This window comes from Notamacropus eugenii, chromosome 3 (genome assembly GCF_028372415.1).
Source record: "Notamacropus eugenii isolate mMacEug1 chromosome 3, mMacEug1.pri_v2, whole genome shotgun sequence".
Taxonomy (NCBI): domain Eukaryota; kingdom Metazoa; phylum Chordata; class Mammalia; order Diprotodontia; family Macropodidae; genus Notamacropus; species Notamacropus eugenii.
In genome coordinates this window covers 247,426,543-247,444,199 of record NC_092874.1, presented here as the reverse complement: position 1 = coordinate 247,444,199, position 17,657 = coordinate 247,426,543, and the positions used below count along the sequence as shown (strand labels likewise).

General features: G+C 37.4%; 1 protein-coding gene across 1 annotated transcript in view; it reads right to left on the bottom strand.

Annotated features, from left to right (window-relative positions):
* The window catches only part of MYRFL (myelin regulatory factor like), a 119,340-nt gene that overhangs the window by 76,403 nt on the left and 25,280 nt on the right, over positions 1-17,657 (bottom strand). The window contains exon 9 of the mRNA XM_072655366.1: positions 8,532-8,732. Within this exon, the coding sequence (XP_072511467.1) occupies positions 8,532-8,732 (201 nt within the window). The remainder of the gene's footprint in view (positions 1-8,531; positions 8,733-17,657) is intronic.

Here is a 17,657-nt window from a genome sequence, read left to right as displayed (position 1 = left end):
CCAGATGTCAGTGCTTCTCTCTCTGGTACCTGTGTATATGTAATGGTCAGACGATTGGATCTGTCTGTTGTTCTGTGATGTATGTATTGCTTATGGTCAGACAGCTGAAAGCCCTGTCTGTTGGTCTTTCTGTTTGTAATTTCTGTTTGTAATTTGTTTGCATTTTCCCTGAAGTTCAAGGTGCTGACTTTTTCCCCCTGAACTAAGTGATTGATATACGTGCTTGATTAAAGTAGATTGTTGACCCCTCAAAAGTTGCTTTCCTTTTAGAAAAGCAGATCTAAGAATGTGTACAGCAGGCCCTCCTGTGTATATAGGAGTCCTTGCTATTACAGTGATCAAAATCTCCCTTTTTTTACTCACACATTTCTTTGATATCATTTAATTCAGTTCTCATAATTCCTTGTCTGTGATATGTTATAGTCTACTCATACCCATAATGTGCCTTTCTTTTGCCCTCTGATGATACTCAGTTTTAATGTTCCTTAACTCATGGCTTCAAAAATACAGATGGAATTTCAACATAAAAAAGTCTTTCTTTGAGGGAGGAATATGGGGTCATTAAGAGAATTTTGTTTTTTCCCCAAGACAATCAAGTCTTCTCTTCTTCTATTTAATCTTGGACTCAACTTATTTATTTGCAACACTTATCCAAGATGCATGCTGACATATGAGTTCTATAGATCATTTATGCAATTATATATCACAATATTCAATAGGCTTTCTTCATTCACTTGGTTTTTCCTGTATGAATAATCTTGGCCAACCCAAACCAAGACACTATATACAAACGGAAAATACAGTCCATAGTTCTATAATCATACCTCTTTTTCAACATGGAAAAAATGTCTTTGTAGTGGTAGATTAACAAAAAAAACCCATCACCTATCATCAAAATTGGATCAGTTTACTATCTCATTCAACTAGCTCAATTGCTTCTTCCTCCATGAAATTTTCATGAAGTATTCCATTTTATAACGATCTCTCCCTCTTGGTCAAGCTTAGGCCTTCTTGTCCACAACCTTCCAAACCCAACATTATATCCTCTATGACATCCTACCATGTAGACCCTATATCCATCATCATTGTGGTCCAAAGTACTTACTAAGTATCTCTTCAGGTGGGTACTAGAATTTAAAAGTGAATCCTATAGACATGGCCTCTAGAGCATGTGAAAAATATGCTTATTCATAATCAAGTAATGAATAAATTAATTAAACTATATGGAATATGCTATTTATATGAATGCTGTATTGATATAGTGCTTACTTATATAAATATTATGTTGTTATATACATATATATAAATAAATATACAAATAATACATTTAATTTATTCATTGTTTTATTATGAATATGATACAAATGTATATACTGTATATACAAATGTTTGTATGCAAATAATAGATATATGTATTACATATAACATACTGTATGTATATGCAGTACACATCTATACAATGTATATATGATCATAAATGTGCATAAAATATATATCTACATGATACCTATGCACATGCGTTTATAACATGTGCTATATAATACATGCATATGTATATAAACCAAAGAATGATGGTGGTAAGTGAGGGCAACACAAGAGTTTGCATGTCTACACAGGATGGAAATCACCATTTATTTTAGAAAAGTTTCTTAGAGGAGGTTTGCCAAGTCCTGTGTTTGAGGTAGTACAAGGGTACCAAAATAACCTAATAAGACTATGGTAACTTTGAAATGAAGAATTCCATTTTGCCACCTTGGAAGAGAAAGAAATGAGAAAGGAGAATAGGAAAATGAAAGGTAAGTTGAGGTAGGAGTGGTAAGAAGAGAAAAGAGGGTCACAAGGGGAAAAATACTGGGCATAAAAAGGCCAGAAGTAGCCTGGTAGACTTTAAATTATAATCACAACTCCCTACATTTGTGTGAAAAGTGTTTCTCAGGGGAGATTCCCCAGTCACCTTGACTAGCTTACAGAGGAGTGAACCTTTGTCTAGGACTTCTTAGTCACTCAGCATGCAATTATTAAGCACTTACTATGTCCTCGGAGCTTTGCAAAGTCTTGAATATGCAAAAAAAAGGTAAAAACAGACCCGGTCTTAGGGAATTTATATTCTAACGGGGGATCCAGCATATCAATAACAGGTACATGTAAGACCCATAAAGAGGAGACAGAAGATAACCAGAAAGGGGAAATCCTAGCTCTGAAAGTTGGAAAAACTTCCTACAGAAAGTGGTATTTCAGCTTTATTTCTAAAGGAAGCCAGGGATTTTGAGAAGAAGGAGAGATCTTGAGAAGAAAAGGAAAGCAGCCCAGGTTGAGGGCACTGAGATGGAATATGGTGGAGACCTGTCACTGACTTCTAGAGGATGTGGAGGGGAGTAAAGTATAAGACTGATTATGAAGAGCTTTAAATAGTGCAAGCAGTATTTGATCTTTAAGGTAATAGGGAGACACTGTGGTCTCTTGAGTTTGGGGATGAAATACTTAGACCTACACTATAGGAATATCACTTTGACAGCCACAGGGAAAATGCATTAGAGTAAGGGGAGATGAAACAGAGAGAACAAATATGCAACTTTTGCAACAATCTAGGTGAGAGATGATAAGGGTCTGAACTAAGATGGCAGCTGTGTGAATGGTAAGAAGGAAGCTAGATAAGAGAACTGTTATGAAGGTAGAATGAATGAGATCTGATAGGAGGATAACCAAGAGTGAGGACTTGAAGGGCAACTAGGGGGCGTAGTAGATAGAGCACTGCCCCTGGAGTCAGGAGGGCCTGAGTACAAATCCAACCTCAGACACTTGATACTTTCTAGGTATGTGATCCTGGGCAAGTCACAACCCTGACTACCTACAAAAATAAAATAGATAAATAAAAAGAGTAAGGAGTTGAAGATAACACTAAGGTTCACCAACGTTGTGAACATGAACCAGTGTGAGGATTGTGGTGTCCTTGAAAGTAAGGGTTTGTCAAGATTAGGAGGGAAACAGAAAACTGGGAAAGAATTTTTGCAACTACTATCTGTAATAAAGGCCTCATTTCTAAAATATATAGAGAACTGAGTCAAATGTACAAGAATACAAGTCATTCTCCAATTGATAAATAATTAAAAGATATGAACAGACAGTTTTCAGAGGAAGAAATTAAAGCTATCTATAGTCATACGAAAAAATGCTCTAAATCATTATTGATTAGAGAGATGAAAATCAAAACTCTGAGATACCACATCACACCTATCAGATTGGCTAACATGACAAAACAGGAAAATGATAAATGTTGGAGAAGATGTGGAAGAGTTGGAACACTAATTCCTTGTTAATGAAGCTGTGAGCTAATCCAACCATTCTGGAGATCAATGTAGAACTACGCCCAAAGGGCTACAAACATGTGCATACCCTTTGACCCAGCAATATCACTTCTGAGACTCTATCCCAAAGAGATCATAAAAATGGGAAAGGGCCCCACATCTACAAAAATATTTATAGCAGCTCCCTTTGTGGTGGCCAAAAACTGGAAATCAAGGGGATGCCCATCAATTGGGGAATGGCTGAACAAATTGTGGTATGTGAATGTAATGGAATACCATTGTGCTATAAGAAATGATGAACAGGAAGACTTCAGAGAGGCCTGGAAAGACTTATATGAACTGACACTGAGTGAAAGGAGCAGAACCAGGAGAACTTTGTACATAGCAACAACCACAGGGTGTGAGGAATTTTTCTGGTAGACTTAGAACTTCATTGCAATGCAAGGACTTAAAAAATTCCCAATGGACTCGTGGTAAAACGCCTTCCACATCCAGAGAAAGAACTATGGAATTGTATAGCAAAATGAAGCAGAGCATTTTCTTTTGTATTATGTTTTGTTTTATGGTTTCTTCCATTCATGTTAATTCTTCTATGGAACATGACCAAGGTTAAAATGTATTTAATAGGAATGTATGTGTAGAACTTGTATTAGATTGTACACTGTCTCAAGGAGGGAGTGGAAAAAAATCTAAGATATATGGAAGTGATTGTAGAACACTGAAAACTAATCAAATATTTTAGCAAAAAAAAAAAAGTAAGGGTTGGTTGTTGTCCTTTGTAGTTGAAGTGGACCAAAATGACATCAGTATTTTAGGGTCAATGTACCATGTGTTTGACTGTGGCTATCAGGCCAGACATGCTCTGGAAGCTCTACCACTGGACAGGCACAAATATTTTATGTGAATATTTGGAAGAGAGATGTCTCTAAATGCCATCTAACACTTCTTTTGAGTTACTGCAATTCTGCTTTACTGATACAGCAAAGAGCTTCCTGAGGGATGTTTCACTGGGCCCATCCCCAATGCGAATTGTTGGTCAGGCCCCTTGGGAAGATGGACTCTTGTCAGAGGAGCCTCCTCTCTATGCCGGATCATTTTACAGGAAAAGAGACAACAAATCACCTTTGGCCCATTCTTTAGGTTTTCTGTGTTTAGAAGACAGACGAGAGCACAGGAGATTGGTCTTGGGTGAGGAGGGGCAGGATAGGGGAGTCATTCTCTCCTACCAGGAAACTTTAATGGCCACCTTGAGGCAGAAGCACATGGGCTCATTCATACTTTTGCAAAACAGGTCAGAGACCTAAGATCTGAGAGTGAACTGTCCCAGACCAAGAGATGGGAGTTGCCAGGAAAGTGAGAAAACATCAAGAACACATATAAATTCTCAGCAATACAATGATCCAAAACAATATCAAAGGAGTATTGATAAAGCATACTACCTGCTCCCAGAGAAAAGACTGATATTATCTCAATACGGACTTTTTCTTTCTTTCTTTCACTCCCTTTTTATTCAAGTCTTCTTGTTCAAAATAACTAATATGGAAATGATTTTACATAATTGCTCACATATAACCTATATCTGATTGCTTATGGTCTCAGAAGGGGGTAGAAGAGGGAGAGAGGAAAGGATAGAATTTGGAACTCAATTTTTTTTAAATGTTAAAAATTGTTTTAATGTGTAATTAGGGGAAAATCAAAATATTACATTAAAAAGGATGCATGTAGATAATGCAATGCTTGCCTATGTGGCCCAAGAGGGGAATTTTTAGGTAGGGTTCTGTAAAAGCAAGCACCCCAATGTACACAGGAGGGCCTGTTATCACAGGTTCTTTGATCTGCTTTTTAAAAAGGAAAACAACTTTTGAGAGGTCAACAATCTACTTTAATCAAGCATGTATATCATTCACTTAGTTCAGAGGGAAAAGTCAGTACCCTGAAATTCAGAGAAAATACAAACAGAGAAACAAAGATCAACCAAAAGACAGGGCTTCCAACTGTCTGACCATACATACATACATAGTTACCAGAGAGAGATGCACCAACATCTGGGCTTTCAGAGTCTGAGGGGCTCCTTATGGGAGATGCCCAGAGTCTCCTTTGGCCAAACAAACACTTCCAATGAGTAAGCCCCAAAGTAAAACCTCACTCCAGAGTATTTATATACTTTTCTGAGTCAGAAGACATCACAACTCTTGAGAACCAGTGTCTCATTAGAAAATTAACAAAAGGTTAATCAAGCTTCCCTTAATGGGCAGGCCCATCAATGGGTAGGGAAGATCTTTAACTCTCTAATTAGCATGCAGGTTCCTAACTCTAGCCTCCTGCAGAGAGAAGGAATATTTATTTCCTAGCCAGCATTATCCCAGGACCTAGCCTTCTCCCCAAAACAAGGAGATTTGTTAAGCAACACCAGCTTTGGAGTTTGCCTCTTGAGAAGCTTCAAGTTTGAAAGTTTAAGGCTCTGAACCACTAAACTTCTTTTTGCAACATGGACCCGGTTGACATCCTAACAAAGCCTAGGGACCCCTTCTCAGAATGATGTTTTAAAATCATTAAAAATAATAGAATTATAAAGGAAACCAATTATATTGAAATGTAGTTATCAAAATGCTTTTTTAAGACAATTTCAAGAGCCCCCAGGTTCAGAACCATTCCTCCAAACACTTACTGAACATTATCCTTATTGGGCAGCAAAGTAGATCACCTGTGCTTCCCTACCAATTGAAGCATCCAGAAGGGTCTAAAGCCAAATCCTGGGGGTGTACAAGACATGTTCTTTGCTCCTTGCTGTTATTTGTGATTCTGGCAGGAGAGGTATAAAGGGAAAAGGCCCCACCTGTCCAATAGCACCAAAGTGTGTTCATCTTCTAAAGAGAATGCTATGCATAATGTCATGCAATGTGTCTGGGAGACACTGTGTAGATCGCTGTGGGAGAGGTAAGGACTCATCTTAATGTCAGAGTTATCGTACTGAAGTCTCCAAATTCAGCTCCCTTACAAGGGGAGTTGATAGGTTGGCGTGAGTGCTTTATGTGGTTTCAATGAATATCTTTTCCCATATGCATTTTTATGGGATGATATGGGGCAAAATCAAGTGATGGGGAGGAGAAAGACAATGAACCAAAGAGAAACATACTCTGTTAGGTCAGGTCCTAAGGTCAAACCCAATTAGTGTAATGTGAACACAGAACTTAGAGGGTCTGGGCCAAGGACTGCACCTTTATAATGTTCTTAACTTTTCAAAGCTCTTTCACATTTACTATCTAATTTAATCATCCAAATTACTCTATGAGGTATGAAGGTCAGATATTATTCCTATTTTACAACTGAGAAAACTGACACATGAAGAAGTCAAGTGGTAGACTTGAAGGATTAATTAATTAATAGCAGAGACAGGTATCCTAACTTGCATCCAGACCCAAGCCCTTTCTATTACACTATATCAGCTGTCATTCTGTGTGAGAATCTTAAGTCTTAGATACTAGATTTATAACCTCAAGGTCACATGTGACCCTCTAGGTCCTCAAATGTGGCCCTTTGATTAAATTCAAATGTGTTCAGTAGAGGGTCACATGTGCCTCAAGGCTGCAGATTCCCTACCCTTGTCCTAAACAAAAGAATTCCTCTCTAAGATCAAAGAAATAGCATAGCATAGTATAGATTCTATAAGGGCTAAATAAAGATGGCTGATGTATCAATGGGAAGACAACATGGTATGTATGTTTGTGTATGTGTATATATGTAGATTGTAGATATACACATATGTGTGTACATATGTGTATGTGTGTAGCTTTATATGTGTATATATACATACATGTATAGGTATGTAAAGAGACAGAGAGAAGTTTGAACTTGGAGCCTAGAAGAGCCAGGTCTTCTGACACTTAAATAGCCATATGACCATGGGTAAATCATTGCAACTCACTGATCCTCAGTTTCCTCATCTGTAAAATGGGTATAATGATACTTATAATGTCTACCTCACAGGGCTCAACTGAGATAATATGTATAAAGTGCTTTGCTAACTTTTAATGTTCAATTTGAACAGATTCACGAAAGCCAATTGTTAAATCCTCAGTATGAGGACTTATACCTTGGAAATTGACAAATGCTACAAATCAGAGCTTGAGTTATTGTTTTGTAGATTGTCCAGACTTAGGAAAGTAGTGGAGAAAATGTTAATAATTCCAATTAATCTTAAAAGGGAATCATGTATGCATTTGGGGGGGGTTCATAAGAACCAGTTGTTAAACATACTAGTGTTACTAGTATTCCCCTGAACATAAATGTTAGTTGTTATTTTTTGAGATATGTTTTGATTTGGAAAATGTACATCACCATCACCAACAATAACAATATTTCACATGTCTATTGTGCTTTAAGGTTAATATGTTAACATGTTACATACAATATCTTATTTGATCCTCTTAACAATCCTCTGAAGTAGGTGCTATTTTTAATCCCATTTTGCAGACTAAGAAACTAAGGATCAGGGAGTTTAAGCATAAGACAGGTGGCATAGTGGATAGAGCACTGGGCCTGCAGTCAAAAGACTTGAGTTCAAATCCAGCCTTGGACATTAACTAGTTGTGTGCCTCTCTTTGCCTCAGTTTCCTCATCTGTGAAATGGAACAGTAACAGTCCCTCCCTCCCAGGGTGGTTGTGATGATCAAATGAGACAATAGTTGTAAAAGTGATTAGCACCTGGTAAACGTGGGCTAACGTTATCATAGTTATTATTGTTAAGTGACATGCCCAGGGTCACCTAGTGAATGTCTGAGATAGAATTTGCACTCAGGCCTTCCTGACCCTCACCTGCTATGCCATGTTGCCTCTACAACACCCTTCCCACCCACTTTCAGTCACCTAAAAAAAAAAAAACCCTAGACTTTGGCAGGGTCAGTGACCTGCCCAAAGTAATTCAGAAGTCTCTTCCTGGAGAGTTCTCTGCTAGCTACAACGCTATCTCTCACTGCCACTGTCATTCAAACCAGAGGCAGAGTCCTTGTTTACACCAAAAATGGGACCAGCTTTCAGATTTTCAACACAGATGCCTCTCCATTCCCAACATTTAATTGTTTTTAAACAGTGTGTTTTTCTCAAGCCAACAGCCAGAACAAAAATGCGTTGAACTGGAAGAGGCTGTCTGAAGTGTCAGAGTGTCAGGGACTCGGTGACCCAGCCACCTCTGTTGACATGGTGCCCTGACCCCACGTTGACGCTCACCTCCTGGATATTCTGTTTTGCCCGGCTGTCAGAAGGATGCATGACTGTTCCCATCACTTTCATATTGCCACAGACAACCAGGGCTTCATCGGGAGCATCCGTGTTAATTCCTATTCGCCCATGACACACAACAGATTCTGGGACGTGTCCTCGCTGCCATAACACGTCACTGTCATTCTCAAATTGCCCGGGGTTAGATGCCTGGGAAAAAAATTACAGTCTGAGATTAAATAGTAGACGATGCGAGCATTTTACTCCTTGGATCAAAGGAAGGGAAAACATCTTTTGTTTCTACAAATAAATAGCCTGCCTTGATGCCCCTGACCTGTCCAAATGGTGCTGAGACCCTGGGGTCAGCACAGGAAAGCCTTCTGGTGGTTTCCTTTATCCCCTTCTCTATTCTCTAAGTTTTCTATGCTTTGAACATATCTGAGGGATCTAGGTCTATTAAAATGGTAGATGGGAAGGAAAAGTAGGAGAAAAAGAAAATGCAATTTTCTGAAGAGAAGTAAGAATAACGATTTCAATTTAAAGATAATGACATGTAAAAATGAAAATAGCAATAAAATTTTATTTTAAAAAAGAAAACAGTAAAGTTGAAGATGTAAATAAAAACAATTTCCACGCATATAGCAGTTTATCCCTTTTGTATACGTCGCCTCATTTGTAAATGACATACAAATATTTGATAGTGAAATACTTCATGCCTCTCCAAAAGTTTTCTTTACATGCTACTTATGCAGGGAATGGAATATTGAGACTTCAAAACAATTTTACCTCCTTCCCAATTTTACCAAGGGCTGGACAAGTCAGGGTATCCCTCATGAACGTTTCAGGGAAATCACCATTTACTGAGTGCCTACTATGTGCTACATACTAAAGCAGCTGCTAATAATACAACACAAAAATGGAACAATCCCTCATCTCAGAGAACTTATTTTCTACAGGGTGGAAAGCCACACATATCCATACAAATACATATAAAATATAAGGATAAAAGCAAAAATAATTCGGAGGAGCACAGAAAACAATAACAGTTGGAGAGATAAAAAACCCTCTAAAAGGTGTTATCTGAAGGAAGCCGTAGATTCTAAGAGGCAGAAATGAGGAGGAAGAGTGTCTCGGGAATAGGAGACAGCCTGTACAAAAACATAAAGACAGGAATGAGTGAATGCATGAATGGATAGTTGGATGAGAAGATGGGATATAATATGCAGGACTAGGAAATATATCAGTTTAACTGGACCACAAAATGCATGAGGGGGATATAAAGATCAGTCTAGAAAAAAGGTTGGAGTTAGATTTCAAAGAGTTTTAAAAAGCAACGGAATGTCCATTTTATTTTAAAAGTGGTAGAAAGCCACTCAAGTTTCTTTAGAGAGATTAGATCTGTACTCTAGGAATATTAAATTTTTGGCTGGATGGAGGATGAATTGTAGAAGAGAGAAACTAGGGACAAAGAAGCCAATTAGGAGAGGATCATAATATTCTCCACAAGACCTAATGAGAGCAAAAAGCAGGATGGTAGCCAAGCAAGTAGAAAGAAGGAACCAGATAGAGGTTCCCAGGTAAGTAGAGTACAAAAAAAAACCTCTCTGGGCCTCAGTTTCCCCATCTGTAAAATGAAGAGGTTGAACTAGGTCATCCCTAATGTCGCTTTCTAGCTCCAGAACTCCATCCTTGGTAGAATTGATAGGATCAGAAATTTGTTGTTCGTCCTTCATTTTATTAGAGAAGCAATGACATCACAAAGGTGATGACTTGGAAGTGAATTAGATTTAAGTGAGGCAGGGCTGTGCAAAGTCATCAGCCCCACTCTCTCCCTCAGAATCACCAGAGTCCAGTGACAAGACATAAGAAGACAACTGATGATGGTCCAGGATGCAGAGGGTGATCTTGGCTTTTCTAAATTAAGGTCTTTTCCAGGTTTCAGTTTGTCTGAGGCAACACCCATTCAGTGACTAAGAGCTAGGTAAGAATTACATTTAAAGATGGAAGGGACTTTAGAAGCTATCAAATACAACCCTGCATTTTATAAGTAAGGAAACTGAGCCTCAGAGAAATCTAGTGACTTGTTCCTGGTCACACAACTAGGAAATGTCAGAGGCTGGATGTGAACCCAGGTCTGGCTAACTACAAGTCCCCACACTCTCTTTACAACTCCAAGTTCTTCTCAACGTGGTAACTGATTGACCATGGAGATGATCAAAAGTGACAAATCTAAGATGATTTTCAGGTGGTGAACCTGAGTGACTCACGTTGACCAATGATGAATAACGCTACCCACCTCCTGATAGATGGGATTGACTAATGTGAGGAAAAAGACATAATATTTTTGGATATTTCCAGTATGAGAATTTGTTTTGCTTTCTTACGCTTATTTGTTACAAGAGTTTGTTTTTCTTTTTGAGAGGGAGAGGTTGGAAGGAAGACAAAATTAATGTTTGATAACTGAAAAATATTTTAAAGAATAAAAGGGGAAAATAAATATAAGGCTAAAAAAGATTTTTTTTCTTCCAAGTGAAATTATACACACTCTATAAAGCGACAATTTCCACTTGATCTCACCCTCTTGGTTTTTCCAACTACTTATTTTAAGGGATATCATAAAATTTGATTCAACAAATACTTAAAAAGCTTCTATTCTCTGTAAGGCACTATGCTAGCTACATTTTGGGAATAAAAAACAATGTCCCTATTCTTAAGGAACCAACCTTCTAAATTTTCTCCAAATTCTCAGACGAGCATTCATTTTATGACCATCAATAATTATAGTATCTCCCACATAGCACTTTTAAGTATGTGTTGTAGGGACTCAAATTTTAAAAGTCACCTGAAACTGTAGACTTCCTCTTCTGTTTTCTGTTCTCACTTATTAAATGGGACAGTGGAATTTCAGAAGTTTAATGCAATTAAGGTTTGTGTAAAGAGCCAAACGTCTTCAGTTTCCTCTCATCCTCCCATCAATTCTCATCTTGATTTCCAGAAAGGCTGGGCTTTGAGAGGCAAAGACAGCCAGGGTGAAAAGTGGCCACTTTGTGAAGGCTTCTTTGTGTGAGCCCACTTGAACAAAGAGCTTTTTTGTGCTGGTGTCTTCAGGGTTCAGGTAGGGCAGATGAATGCCAAATGGAATTCAAGGAGAAGTCTAAGGTCCCTTTCCACTCCTACAAACACTCAAGTCATATCCAAAGGCATTTTATCTCAAACTAGGCCTGTATATTTGCTATATTCTGACCATAATGAGATATCTCAGGAAAACACAACGAAACAGAGATACTTCTTTTGTATTTCAAATGAGATTTGGGTAATTATCAAGTTGGTAACTTGCAACTGTTGCTATCTAGGGGTGCTGGGAACCCTGAAATTCAAGGGCAAAAGACACAGGTCTCAAAATAATTTAACTCAAGCCTTTTTCAAGTCAGAGAGACAGGGTTTGTTAAAACACCAGTGGAGGTGGGCAAGATTTTTAAGAATCTGTGCTATTGTGACACTTGTATTGGTAAGTGGGCCAAACTCTTAAGGAATCTAAGCTCTTTAAGGGAGGCAAAAATGGACCTTTTACACAGAAAGACTGGGGGATGATCTGGATGTGATCTAAGAGTGGCCAAGTAGGCTGGATGATTGGAAGGTAACAGAAGAGGGTCTAGATGGAATTAAGGAGTGGTGGTCTCCGGTAGAGCTGCAATGAAAGCATTGCTGAAAGGATTATTAACTGGGAAGGACCAGGTTCCCCCAGTCAAATGCCAGGGACCTGGACTACAGGGAAAAATCCAGGGGCTTTTCCCTTTTGGGGACCAGATACCAAAGATATGGTCTTTTCTTTTTAGGGGTTCAGATCCCATCCCCATCATTACCAGTATAATAGATATAAATAGATCTGATTCATAGGAGACATTCCAACATACCTACTTTGTCACATATGATGCATCTAAAAAACTATTCTATTCAAATCCCATTTACAAAAGACCATAGATATCTTTGGGATTCCAGACTTGAGTTTCCTATGGAGATAGCCTCATCTATAATAGAAAATAATATTCTTTCCAAGATATATAAACTATATTTTCCTCTGTGGGATCATTAATGAAATATTCAAAAGCAGCTTTTAAAGTACTACCACTGATTGGAATTAAGATAGAGAATTCATATGCAACACAATTAATGTTGCTAACTGTATAGAACTTCAAAATAAATGATTGAAAGTCCTTATCTATAATTCAATAAATTGAATAAACATTTATTAAATGACTACTATGAACCAAATACTCTGTGACATAAAAAGAGACAAAAGACAGTCCCTCCCCTCCAAGAGGGGTGGCACTAGATGACCTCTGGGATCCCTTTCAGTTCTAAACCTAAGATCCTATGATCCATAAAATTCATTTTCCCTTACGTACCCTTAGGAAAATCACTTCATGAAGCAGAACCAAGTGAACATTGTTCACAGTAACAGAAATATTCTAACAACGATCAACATGATCAACTGTGACTTAGCAATTCTGATCAATTCAATGAACCAAGACAACTCCAAAGGATTCATGAAGAAAAATGCTCCCATCTCCAGAGAGAGAACTAATGAATTCTGAATACTGATTGAAACGTATTGTTTTTTCACCTTACTTTTTTGTTGGTTTTTTTTGCAACACAGCTCATATAAAAATATGTTTTGCATGACTACACCTGTATAATGGGTATCATATTGCTTGCCTTCTCAATGGGTGGTGGAGAAGCCTCCGAGGGAGAATTTAGAACTCAAAATTTTCAAAAACAAATGCTAAAAAGTAAATAGATAAATAAAATAAAGAAACTAGAGCACATACCCAAAAAGTCACCATTTCTCTAAGATGGTGACTTTCTCTAAAATTATCTTTTCTAAGGATGCTAGGATAACATCCTTATTTTATAGGACAAAGAATAAAAGAAGATCCTTTTTTAGGATATCATATTTCATATCGTGTAAAAATTTTTAAAAGGATATGGCTCCCAATGTCATTTCTTGTTCTGTGATCCACTGATAATAATATCCTTATTTACTCATAAAGTAAAGAGAGATTAATAGGAAATATGTATGACATAAGTTGTGTGCCCAGGGAGGTGACTACTCCTAGGTTCTCTTATTCTTGGTGATCTGGGCTCCTATTCCATAGTTCATGAGTCCCCACTGCTATGTTTATACCTTTAATAGCCAATTAACTCAAAACAAAGACATTTAATTCAGATTGCATGGGAAGAATAAATACAACATCTGTAGGAAGAATGGACATATACTTAGAGAACAGATTGTGAGGCACATTATGAGTTCCTTGAGAACAGGGACAGTCTTTTTCCTTTCATTTTATCCCCCATGCTTAGCATGGGGCCTGACACATAGTAGGCATTTGACAAATGCTTACTGACTATTCACTGACACACACAAGGGACATGGAAAGGTTGATAAATTATTTGGAATACTATTGAGCTCTTTCAGAAAGAGCAAGAACTCTTTCCTTAAGATTGCTAAAAGCAACGATGCTCATCCATTGGGGAATGGCTGAACCAATTGTGGTACATGATCGTGATGGAGTACTACTGTGCTTTAAGAAATGATGACCTCCATGATCTTAGAAAACACGGAAAGACTCGTATGAAATAATAAAAAGCAAAATCAACAAAACCAAAAGACATACATACGTTACATACAGTACCAGCACTAGTATTTTAAGAAAAACTTTGAGTAAATGTTATTTTAACTGTCATAAACACCCAAGTTAACTATAAAGAACATATGAAGGAAGAAGCTATACACACCCAGAGAAAGAACTGATAAATAGAAGCATATATAGAATAATTTTACATACATACAAACACACACACAAATACATTCGAGTCTAATGGCAGCCATCTTTAGAGCAGGGGGAGGGGAAGGAAGAATAAAAACGAAATTTACTCTATAACTTTTTAATATATTTAATAGGAATAAAAAGTTGTACATAATAGATTTGAAGTTTCATGTGCAATCATCCTTTCATTATACTATATTATGGAAGTGCTTGTTTTATTCCATAAATTAAAAATAAAATACATCTTTAAGAAAAGATTGCTAAATGCCTTCCCAGTTCTGCTCCCTCAAGATTCAGGCTTGCAGGACTGCCATTTCCCCAACAAGACCCAAAAGTGAGTGTCCTTTAAGCCTGGTCTACATTCATTCATTCTCAGAATGATGTTTTGAAATGCATTAAAAAAAAAACTATGATTGCCAAGGGAACCAATTATATTGAAATAACAATGTAATTTATTTTTCCTCATCCAACTCTCCAAGAGTTAAGAATCATGGGCTTATAGAGTTGCCTAAGGCTTAGGAAAAAGTTAGTCAATTGAGCCACCATCCTAAAGCTAGGAGCAGAAGCAGGTCTTCTTGAACCCTAAGCCTAGCACACTAGCTCCTTCTCCACACTGACATTCAACTCAAACTAGACTGAAATAAACCATTTAATCAGTCTTTAATGAGTCCCAGCCTAAGTGACTTCCCTAGACCTCTACAGGTAGTAAATGTCTACCTTCTGACTATAAATCCAGAATTCTTTCCACACTATTCCTCAATATCAACTCCAGTGTTTTTAAATGGTTGAGTGGATTATGAATAATATTAAGAAAGTGGGTGGGGTGATGGTGGGTACTTTTAATCTCTGTTTTGCTACCAGATTATTCCAAAAAGAGACTTTCCCTCTCTCCTCTCTCCACAGGAGAGTCTCACTTGTCAAGAATCATGTGGAGACCATGCAAATATTTGTCTCATTGGAGGTGTTCTTGCAAGGCTATAATTTGAATGGATTACATGAATTCTTTGGTATACTCTGCAAGAATGAGTGTTTTATCAATTTAGTCACTGTTTCAATCATATTAAAACAGTTTTTAAGGGTTTCCACTCATGGGTAGTTTATCAAATTGATAGAATATTAGAAGGGACCTCAAGGGTCATCTAGTCTAAGAGTTCTTAACCTGGGATCCATGGACCCTATGGATAGATTTCACCCATGTATAGATAAACTTGGGTGAGGAAAAATATATATATGCATATATATGTATGTGCATATATAAAAATATATATGCATATACACATATATTTAATTTATTTCTTATTTTGCCTTTATTTCAAGTTGTTATTTTTCTTGTCATTGTTATTTTCACTAACCTTTGATTTCCTTTGTGATCATATGTATTTTATACATTTAAAAACATTATTCTACTACTGTGCCATAAGAAATGATGAGCAGGCAGATTTCAGAAAAACCTGGAAAGGTTTACGTGATCTGATGGTGAGTGAAGTGAACAGAACCAGGAGAACATTATGCACAGTAACAGTAATGATGCAAGACAATTCAAAAGACTCATGATGGAAAATGCTATACACATCCAAAGAAAGAACTATGGAATCTGAATGCAGATTGAAGCAACTATTTTCTCTTTTTTTGTTTTGTTTTTTCTTTCTCATGGTTTTTCTCTTTTGTTCTGATTCTTCTTTCACAACACGACTAATGTGGTAATATGTATCATATAATTGTACATGTATAGCCTATATCAGATTGCCTGTTGTCTTGGGGAGGAGAGGAAGGGGGTGAGATTTAGAATTCAAAATCTTTAAAAGTGAAAATTAAGTAAGTAACTCCTCCCCTCAAAAAATACCACATTATTCTGAGACAGGGTTCATAGGCTTCCTGAGACTGCCAAAGGAGTCTATGATACAAAAAAATAAAGGTTAAGAATTCCAGCTGTAGTCCAATCCCATCATTTTATAGAGAGCAAACAGCCCCAGAAAGGAAGAAGAGACAAGATTTGAATCCAGGTCGTCTAATTCCAAAGCCAATGAGCGTTCCCCTACATTATATTTACAGTATCTTACTTATAATAGGTTAATCTTTCATATTCTGTTTCCATGATATATGACTGCTCTGAAACAGGAAATAATATACCACATAAAGTCTCCTCCCTCAGGATCACAGAATCAGTTAGTCAACAAACATTTAGTAAGAAAGACAAAAATAAAGTTACTGCCCTCAAAGGCCTTACATCCTTTTGTAAAAGTTTCTCACTGTTTTGTGGTCAAATGAAATCAAGGTGATTGGTTCCTACCAATGGGGGGTGTGGGGGGGAGTGCACTTCTGATGGTGACTTGAGCTAATTGATAGGAATGGAGAAAGATACCCTAACCAAGGAATCTTTAGCAGTCAGCTCAATCTAGCTCTCAAGAGTTGATTTCAATTTTCAGGTTAACATTTTCAACATGGAAATTGGCAATACTACAAATAAGGACTTGATTTATTGCTTGGTTGATATCAAAATTTAAGATGATAAAAAAAATGTTGATAATGCAGATTCAATTAGTGTCATGTAAACTTTTTCTTTTCCAGAGAACCAAATGTCAAACATTGACCAGCACACCGTTGCCCTAATTCCTCAAGGCACTCTAGCATGGTGAGGGGAGATATTGCCCTCCTGGCCCTGAGGATTCAGAGTATTTATGTTCAACTTACCAGAACTTTTAGAATTCATGAAGCACTTTAGCTACTCTTTCAGGTAGCTACCTCAGGATGTTATTTATTCCCATTTTAGAGACGAGGAAGCTGGGGTTGAAAACAGTTGAGTGACTTGTTCATGGTCACATGCTAGTGAGTGTAACAGGTAGGATTCTAATTTAGATTTTCCTGACTCCAAAACCAGTCTTCTACCACACTGTTTCTTATTTACAAGCTTCCTTTCTCCACTTTCTCCAAAACTGCTATAACACTGATGGTCTAGTTTTAGCATGTGTTTTTTTGTTCTAGATATGAGATTTCATTGCTGTGGGGGGAAACTCACTTCTTCCACTAAAACAGAGGGGTAACTCTTCCATAACTTAGAGTCTCAGAGCATTTCCTGGAGCAGTAAGGGGTGAAATGATTTGCCTAAGGTCACATAGTTATTGTTGTCAAGATAGGACAATTTCCAGTTGAACCCCCCATGGTCTATGCCACATTCTCTCTCTATTTTCCTCAATAGAACTCTTATAAAATTTCCTTCAATGGTAATTTTCCAAGTAACCATACCTGGAAAATACTGAATTCTTTCTTGGGAGGAGAAAGAAGTGGTGACTCAGGAGCTGTAGCCTGA